General features: G+C 43.0%; 1 protein-coding gene across 1 annotated transcript; it reads left to right on the forward strand.

The window, feature by feature from the left end:
* The first annotated feature begins 3,827 nt into the window (after positions 1–3,827).
* On the forward strand, positions 3,828–8,807 carry cdk7 (cyclin-dependent kinase 7). The gene is made up of 12 exons (XM_080499174.1): positions 3,828–3,910; positions 4,122–4,181; positions 4,263–4,296; positions 4,373–4,440; positions 4,543–4,611; positions 5,905–6,015; positions 6,129–6,247; positions 6,511–6,610; positions 6,701–6,787; positions 6,881–7,030; positions 7,694–7,832; positions 8,473–8,807. Exons 1-12 carry the CDS (start codon positions 3,845–3,847, stop codon positions 8,499–8,501), a joined length of 1,032 nt encoding a protein of 343 aa, XP_080355300.1. The 5' UTR covers positions 3,828–3,844; the 3' UTR covers positions 8,502–8,807.
* Positions 8,808–9,822: the final 1,015 nt, after the last annotated feature.

Consider the following 9,822-nt stretch of genomic DNA (forward strand, 5'->3'; position numbering starts at 1 on the left):
TTTATGTGCTCCTCTCGTGTGGAACAAACTTCCTGAACACCTGACGTCTGCTCAAACTGTCACCTTATTTAAATCAGAGCTGAAAAACATGGCTGTTCACTGCAGCATGCTCATGATTTGATCAATATATTACTACTCCAAATGCATTTTTTTTTTTTATTAGCTTCATTTGAATTCTTTACTATTTATTCTCGCGTTTTAACTGCTCTTTTAATTTATTGATGTCTTGTTTTATTCACGATTTTAAATTTGCAGAAACACTTATTATTTGCAATGTCTTGTGTGAACCTTCACACCTCAAACATCCACCCTACAGCATCCTGTTGTGTTATAACCATGCATGTGGTCAGATACAGCTGTGTGCGCGTGTGTGTGCGTGTGTGTGCGTGTGTGTGCGTGTGTGCGTGTGTGTGTGTGTGTGTGTGTGTGTGTGTGTGTGTGTGTGTGTGTGTGTGTGTGTGTGTGTGTGTGTGTGTGTGTGTGTGTCCAGAAACAGAGAAACTCCCAAGATGACTGAACATTATCACTTCCTCTGAGAATCTGTGAGTGAAATGAGGACGGAAACCTGCAGCAGGGTTATGATACAGCACAGAAGTGCTGAATCATTTATTGCTCACACATTCAGTGACACAATCTAAGTCTTCATTAAATGTCACCTTTCCCGTGTATAGACGTCACATAATAGTGCATAAATCATAAAACGTCAAATGAAGAAAATCGGTAATTCTCTCCATTACTTTGTTGCTGCTTTGACTTGTCATTTGTTCCTAAATCTGATTCTTTCACACCAACGTCGTGATGTTAAAGCATCTAAAATCCAAATACCTGATAATAACTTGCTGACTGAATCAGACTGACCCACACAGTGTTGGCAGCCTCACTAACGCTTCACAGTCACACGACCATAGCACAAGTGTGTGTTCCAGTAATGGCGGGAGACTTACTCAAGAGGACATCCTAAAGTGACGTACGAGTTATTTTATCAAGTCAATTCGTTCCTATTTTGTGACAGAAGCTTAGTAATACTACTTTTTCAAAACAAGCAACTGCCAGTCACTATGCAACACCAACGATGAACGTCCGAAACAAGAAGAGCGGTCAAACGTGAACCAGCGTCTCCCGAGAAACAGTTCGAGGCAAACAAGGTTTTCACTGTGTCGCGCTTTAAGTTGTACATTTTCAATGTGTTATGAGAGCTTGCATTTAGCATTCTGAAAGGACATGTATGGTTTGTAGGCGGTGGCTGGAAACAAATCTGATTTGCCAATGCCGAGCGTGTGCAGAGGCACATGTGTTGGAAAAAAAAAAAAAGAAATGTGTTATAGAATAGAAATCCCTTGGCACTGGTCACCTCCATGACCTTCCCCTTTGTGCTCTTTCCATTCCAAATCACCACTTTATCACAGCAGGTACAGTGTCTCGGAGGGGGGGGGGGGGGGGGGGGGTAAGTAGCCACATACCACACTTGCACACGCACAAAAGAAAAGACACCTGGTCGCTGTTTGTTGTTTACTGTACATTGTGTGAAGACTGTCCCATCTCGGGCTGCTTCCCAGCTACAGGATGTGGTTCAGCGACACGTCCTCGCTCAACAACACCCACTTCCTATGAGTTTGATAAACAGCTTTGTGGTTTCACTCTCCTCCTGCCTGTCAAACCGAGGTGCACACGCACACACAGACACGTACACACACACACACACATTAGCTCAACAGCATCACCATCTGTTAATGTGTCATATAAACAGAGTGAGTTATTGTGCATAATGTTACCCGTGGTGTCACACGATTTACTGTGACAAACTGCATAAATGGTCCCAGTATCACTTGTGCATTTGCAGCCTGGCGCAGACACACACGGGGGATTGAGCGCGAGAATGCCCTCAAATCACATCAGAATTAGAGGAGGACATCAAAATGTCACATTTGTTTCAGCGCTCGTAATGTAAGCGGCTCCGAGTTATGTGTACCACCGGACGGTAATGTTCCACATTAAAGTTCATGTGTGTGCCTAAAGGTTGATGATAGGACGCCTGTAAAGGCTCAAGTGCTTACGAGATGGAGTCACATTCTCCTCTCTTCTCCCCTCTCCTCCTCTCCTCTCTTCCCTGCATGGTTGCACATGCACATACGGTCCTGTCAGTCACATCTGTGAGCTGTCAGACTATAAATGCGCACACATCTGAAGGGAGAATGAGGGGTGTATTAGGCCTGCTGATCCTTCACACTCCTCTTGTCAAACTTAACATGAAAATGAAAGTCAGTGGTGACTCTGTGTATGTGCGTGCGTGTGTGTGCGTGTGCGTGTGCGTGTGCGTGTGCGTGTGTGTGTGTGTGTGTGTGTGTGTGTGTGTGTGTGTGTGTGTGTGTGTGTGTGTGTGTGTGTGTGTGTGTGTGACAGGAGACAAGGAGGGTCAAAGGAGAGGGGCCATGCCTAATCCTGTGGGATGTGAGGGTATCTTACTGTGTATGGAGATGGGATGTAGAGATGTGCTCAGCGGTGCATGGATCACAAAACCTTCCTAACTGACAGAAGAGAGTCCCGGGAGACCGATGTCAAAGCGCTAACTGGTAAAAAAAAAAAAAAAAATGAAAATACATGAAAATTCCAAAACTGTGAGGGGAAATAACAGACTGGCACATTTCATCAACATTAAACTGCATGATGATGCAATATACTGTATCGCCAGAGATTTCGACATGTTGTAATGAAATGTTTTGGTATTTGAAAGAAAACATGAGGCACTTTGTAGAATCTAGAGCAGACCTGGGACTTGCTCATCGCTTTTATACGTGAGTGAGAGTGGGTGTGTTCCCGTGTTTGGTTTCACTGTTATGCTTTGGTAAGTCATTGTTAAAGGTAATATGGAAACTGATAAAGTGGTGTAAAAGTCTTTAGATTGTGAGAGATAGCCAGAGCATTTACAGAGAGCTAAATAAAGAATATGCAAACTGCACATGTTCTGATTACGACTGTTGTTGTTGGTAAAAGAAGAATTATGTTACAGAATTCATGGAATATTTAGTGGAGCAGAACCAAAAATGCAATAAGGTATATCGCAAATAGCTGTTAGCTGTTGTTTCGTCTTTTTTTTTTTTTTTTTTTTTACTGTATTATTATCTGACTCTGATTATTTATTTTTTTTTTTTAGTTATTGCATTCCGGTCTTGTCAACGCATTTACAATGTGCATTAAAATTCTGCGTTTTTTAATCCACTATATTTTCTTTGTATACTGTTTTTTTATTTCAGGTTGCATGGTCACATAGTGCAAGTTTTTTGTTTTTGTTTTAACCTTTTATGTTTTGTTTATTGTTTTAACATCTTATTGTTTTTATTGTTTTAATGTTTTGATTTTGCGACTTATATTTTTATTTACAATGTACAGCACTTTGTTTCAGCTGCAGCTGCTTAAAAGCGCTTTATAAATAAAGTTGATTGAGTTGATTGATAGTGTGTTTGCACTCGAAACTCACATTGATAGTGTTTGAGTCCAAGCTGCACCTCTCTGTGCACAGTTTCCATGTTCTCCCCGTGCATGCATGAGTTTTTCCAGCCACTCTTCTTTCCTCCTACAATCCTTGAAACGTGTATTTTCATAACCCTCACCTGTGATGAACGTCACACGTGAATCGTCTGAAATGAGCTCCAGCTCCGTCCGGCCCAGCCTTGAGGAGATAAACCAACGACAAGGCTCGTTATTTTTGAACGAGCGCTCTTGTTGAAGAGACTGTGGCCGGCAGGTGGCGCTGTTGGTCAAGGCACCGCCTCCTTTAACCCGGAAGTAGTCCTCGCGGACCTTTAACAGAGCAAGAAGTGGGTCCGGGAGCCGACGGCTAACAGTCATGGCGCTGGATGTGAAAGCTAGAGCGAAACGATACGAGAAATTGGATTTCCTCGGAGAAGGGCAGGTAGGTGGAGACGTCCGCTCTGTGATTTATACTTTTCCTTCTGTTTGCAGGCTTTCTGGTTCGTTACTTTGCGCACAGAAGCTGTTTGTTAGCTGGTTGCTAATGTCAACAAAGCCTCGACGCTGCATGTTGATCTGCTCTCAGGGTCAAAAAAGCAGACTCAGATTTAAGAGTTTTCATTTCCTGACGTGTTCTTTTCTCCTCCCTCCAGTTTGCCACAGTCTACAAAGCCAGGGACAAAAGGACCGACACTATAGTTGCAATTAAAAAGGTATAGACGTGTTTTACTCGCATTTCAGTGCTGCCTTCCACGTTTTAACCCCAAATTGTTTCCATCGTCTCTCTCTCTCAGATTAAAGTTGGCCACAGAACTGAAGCTAAAGATGGTGAGTGATGGTGACATACACACACGTTTTACGTCTATTTCAGCAACACGTTTGATCGCGATGTCCTAATGTGCAGGAATAAATCGAACTGCTCTTCGAGAGATCAAGCTGCTGCAAGAGCTGCATCATCCAAACATCATTGGGGTAACATATGTTTACGTCTTCTCATTGAGATTATTGCTGAGAAACACACTGCTGTTTCTCGATCCCGTCCTGTTTCTCTGAGCTCTGTCCCGTGTGTTGTAGCTTTTGGATGCCTTCGGACACAAGTCGAACATCAGCCTGGTGTTTGACTTCATGGAAACAGACCTGGAGGTAAAACACAACTCTTATTTTAGTCAATAAAATCTCATCTGGCTTGTTTTGGGCCACACGCTTTCTCAATGTTATTGGACCTGCGTTTTCGTTTTGTTCTTTGCGGCCTAATTCGTCCAACTTTTCTTATGAATACAGAAGTAAAAGTATAATTAGTTTTTATCTGTGCTTTACTGAAAGTTAATCACTATCAGAGATGTACATTAAAATGATAGACCTCAGAATGAAAACCCTACTTGGTTGCTTAAGTTTTATTTTCAACTATGAAACTTCATTGTGTGTATAAGTTCTACTTAGTAGTTTGAAAGATGAATTTGCTAACGATCTCCTCTGCATCCCTGAGTGTTCGGACTGTTTCTGTACTGAACTGTGCATTTCTATTGTGAGACTTGTGACTGAAAAATGTCAAGCTGCTAACTTTCTTTTTGCCTGTAATGATACAACAACAGCAAGTTACAGAGAGTGAAACGTCGTAATAAAGTAAAGGTTAAGGTCGGAGGTGTACACAGATAACGCTTCAAGGCTGATGGTTTCGGAGAGAAAATTCTCCCTTATTTATACCAAAGAGGGAGGTACGCCTCCCCCAGAATACCAAGGCCGTCTGTGAAGAGGCAGAGTTTCCCACAGTAGCTGAAATCATAGCGCATTTACCAAATCCAGAGGTTGGCGAGCGCTTCAGCAGCCATCGCCACCAGCACCATGCTAAGACTGTTGAAATAGTCAAGTGGGCTATAGAGTCCTGTCACCACTTAAATCGTGTCACAAGACTTAAACAAGTTGTGTGCTCGTGTGTCATTTGTAGCATTATTGCTATTTGCTGTTTTATAAGGAACAATGGTCTGAGTGCTCCTGAGGTTCATGCTGATTTCTCTTTTCTTTCTCCTTTAAATTGTTGGCACTTACGAGGCTCCAGATGAGCACCGACCACTAATGCATCAGACCTAAGAGATGCAAAATGAGATGAATACGGTTTAAAAAAAAATCAATATCACCCCACTTTGGGTTCTCGCAATGAATTGATGCAATTAGTGACTCGCGTGCAGCAACCAGACAGGCGTGAGGCTGAAACTTGATTACATGATGCTGAAAGCCTATTTTCAGGCCACAAGCTGAGGCTATGGAACTTCATAGTTCCAGGTGGGAGCCGGCACACATTGGGCCACGTAACGCATCTCGTTTCTCTTGAGTCTTCTTCAAAACCTCTCCCAGTTTTTAATTGTCCTTCTAGCATGTCTAATTAATGTCCTACATGTATAGCGTGACGAACCCCTGCTGCTGCTTTGTTCATTGAAGGTTATCATCAAAGATACGAGCCTGGTCTTGACTCCAGCCAACATCAAAGCTTATATCCTCATGACTCTTCAAGGATTAGAGTACATGCACCAACACTGGGTTCTACACAGGGTAAGGAGGTCTTGTTGAACACACACACACACACACACGTGCACACGCACACGCACACACACACACACACACAGAGATTGTAAAAAGCATGTTTTGTTCCTTTTTCCATTTAGGACCTGAAACCTAATAATCTGTTGTTGGATGGAAACGGGGTGTTGAAGTTGGCTGATTTTGGTTTGGCAAAAGCCTTCGGCAGCCCCAACAGAATCTACACACATCAAGTGGTCACCAGGTCCGTGATTTGTCCCTTCTTATTGCTGTAATAACAAGGAAATTAGGCTTCTTTTTGTAGATTACATTGCTTTATTCTCAGTACCAAAACATCAGAGTCCATACAGCTGGAGCAAATCGCAGAGAGAAATCCTCGTACAAGAGCAATCGGCCCACTTCAGCCGAGTCACTGCGTCTCTTGTGGATGTCGTGACTCGTCAATGGGGCTGCTCGTGCGTCGTGAAATTAAACTCACGGCTGTTTATTTGTTGGTGTCTTTACCAGGTGGTATCGCTCCCCAGAGCTGCTGTTTGGTGCCAGGATGTACGGCGTGGGTGTTGACATGTGGGCAGTGGGATGCATCCTGGCCGAGCTGCTCCTGCGGGTAAAAGAAACCCAGTGTGACACAGACATTTAAACATTAACAGGGGGTCTTTGTTTTCATGTGCGTGCTGACGTCTCCCTTTGGCTTCAGATACCTTTCCTTGCTGGAGATTCAGATCTTGACCAGCTGACCAAGATCTTCGAGGCTCTTGGGACCCCAACCGAAGAGACGTGGACGGTCAGGATCTCCTCTTCTGTAGCAGCTGTGACGGCGCTCGTCTCCCCTCTGAGGAGACGTGTGCATTTATGGCTGTACCAACTGTTTCTGCAGGGAATGATCAGTCTGCCAGACTACGTGTCCTTCAAACCATTTCCTGGCACACCTCTGGAACATATATTTAGCGCGGCGGGAGACGATCTGCTCGAGCTACTACAGGGACTGTTTACCTTTGACCCTTCAGTGAGGACCACAGCGACACAGGTGAAAAAGCCTCAAACCCACTGTGGCTTTTTTTTTTTTTTTAACTCCTGTGGTCAGTACTGGCAGATCATAAATGGCACATATTCTTAGCCATAAGTAAAACTTATGACTTGTTTTTTTTTCCCCTATACTTCAGTCTGTTCTCATATTTGAAATGTACTGCATATGAACTATATCAAGCCTTTTGTAAATCTTTAACATTTGTATATTTTTTTTTTGTAAATAGAGGTCATGCTTATCTAAACGTATATTTTATATACTTTAGTTATGCGTGTGGAAATCATTGGCAAAAACGATACATTTTTTCAAATGACCATCACTATTTTTATTTAATTTGTCATGAGGCTCTTGTTTGACGGTTTTGAGCGGTCAGAAGGGAAATATTGTCTTTCAAAATGATGAAATTATTAAATTACTGTGCATTACTGACTTTATTTCATTCCTGTGCTGTTTTGAAAAGAGTTAAAACGTTAGTTTCTGACATTTCAAAACTGATAAATAGTTAAAAAGCATCACTCGTCAAGCGACGATTGTATGTTGGATGAATTTCTTTGGTTAATTTGAAAGAAGACAAATGGCTGCCTGTCCGTTGACGGCGTTGTGTCGTTTATCTACATTAACAAAGTGCGTTCTTTGTCCATTCCGGTGTGTTTGTTTCGTCAGGCTCTAAAGACGCCTTACTTCAGTAACCGACCGGCCCCAACCCCCGGTCCCCAGCTCCCTCGGCCAAACGCTTTACCAGAAGCTTTGAGGGAAAAGGAAACCATCGGGCACAAGAGAAAAATAGAAGGACTGGACACGAGTAAGACAAACACACACACACACACAGGTCATGTCGTCAATATTTTAGTTGACCAAATATCCACTGAATTCCACCACCAGGGATCTGAACTCTCAGTTTAATAAGGCTGGTGGAATTGATCCCTGCGAAACGCTGCGTGTTGTATTTTTGAGTAGCAGAGTGGGAGGAGTCCAGGCAAGGAGAATTGAAAAGGTCCCACTCAGAACCTAAGTTTCCCCGACGGCAAGCCGTAAACGTGTGTGGTGGTTCTGCACGCTGGAGAATCTAAATCTGGCGCGCCGCTCGATGAGAACCTTGTAATTGGGGAGGGTGTCGGCTGCACGTTAAAGCGCCCGTTCAGACCGTAGTGAAGCGGAGCAGCGTTCAGCGGCTGCTGCGAGGATCTGTTCTACTGAGGCCGAGTGTTAGTGGGAGGTTCAAAGCTTCCCCTGCTCCTCCTGTGGTTTGGAAAATAGCTGCACTATATTACAGAGAGGCTTTCCAAGCGCTGACGGTAGATAGAAACATAATTGGCACCTGGAGGCCAGCAGAGGCTCGTTTTAGATTTATTATACTTGCACATGTGGAGTAGTGCACGGGCATGTTCTTAAGTTGTATGAATTTGAGTGTGTAAATTGTTTTTCCTTTTCATTATTTCCAGCTTTAATGAAGAAGAAGTTGATTTTCTGAATGGCCGGGGATCATGTGACGGCTCCGATCGTGGCACCGGTCAGGATCGGCCTCCCGACAGGAGGGAAAGAAAATTCATCAGCAGAGCAGGAGCTCCTCCGGTCCGTCTGCAACACGACAACTTAGAAGTTGTAGCCACCGTATGGAAACTGTGTCTAACATTAGCTTGAAATATCCCAGAATCCCTTGTGGACAAGAAATACTGTGGATGATAGTTTTGACTGTGACTCGTCATTGATTGATGCCTCCTCTCTGGAAGTTTGTTGGAATATGTCTATTTATGTCACTAGGAGTAAAAAAAAACAAAAACAAACCTGATTTATTTTATGTAAATGTTTTTTTTTTTTGTTGTTGTTTTTTTTACGTTTTGTATGAAAGACCAATAAATGGTGCTTAATGCATTCATGTGAAATTGTTCTATTCCGTGTGACTTTAAGACACTCGCGGTGTATCTGGATATGGTTAGTAGTACTGAACACAACGTCTCCTGGACAGACGTTTCCCCTCCACGTCTTTTGTCTTTGACAGTCCGGTGACATGATGAAGTCTGACACGTCACAGGGGGCTCATGTTCCTGCAGAGGCTCTCTTGCCCTTTTTTTTTTGTCAAACTGAATCACATCAGAAAGAAGATGAGTGTCGGTGGATGGAGATTCACTCCACATATTCATTCGAGATTGGTGTACTATATATTGTGTGAAGAGTGTCATCTGCTTCGGTGTTCATGAACGAATGAATGAAAGCCACAATACTGAATAGGAAAACGGTGGTTCAGATTATTGAAAGGCTGGATCAGATGATCGCCACATGACAAACGACCGTGATACAGATGAATCCCCGTCATCAAACCCCCCCGGCTGAGGAGCACAGTTGCACACATGCTGCCACTCGACTCATGACTGCAGTTTGGGGTTTTTTGGGGGGTTTTTTTTCAAATATTTTCTGGGAGAAGTTGAAACTCACTCATGTCTGAATCACCCCTGATTTGCATGTGTGGAACTCTGCAGCAGGACATCAGCGAATCACACAGTTGAGCCTCACGATGAGCAGGCTTTGATTAAAAAGATGCATTTTTTGCTGTTATTTAGTTATTTAAAGAGCACAAAGTGAATATGACTAAAATGTGTCAACAAATATTTTTTACAGGAGACCCCAGGCAGAATAGCTCCTGCAATAAGTCTGAAGCTAATGGGGGCTCTCAATAAAATGAAATGAAATGAAGTTGTTAGAATATAACATGACTTTTTCCTCTCAGCGGTACAAAATTTATTATGTAATTTCACATTTTTCCATAGGTTTTTTTCTTTTCTTGTTTCTTTCCC

The sequence above is a fragment of the Blennius ocellaris genome (genome assembly GCF_963422515.1).
Source record: "Blennius ocellaris genome assembly, chromosome: 7".
In the NCBI taxonomy this organism is placed as follows: domain Eukaryota; kingdom Metazoa; phylum Chordata; class Actinopteri; order Blenniiformes; family Blenniidae; genus Blennius; species Blennius ocellaris.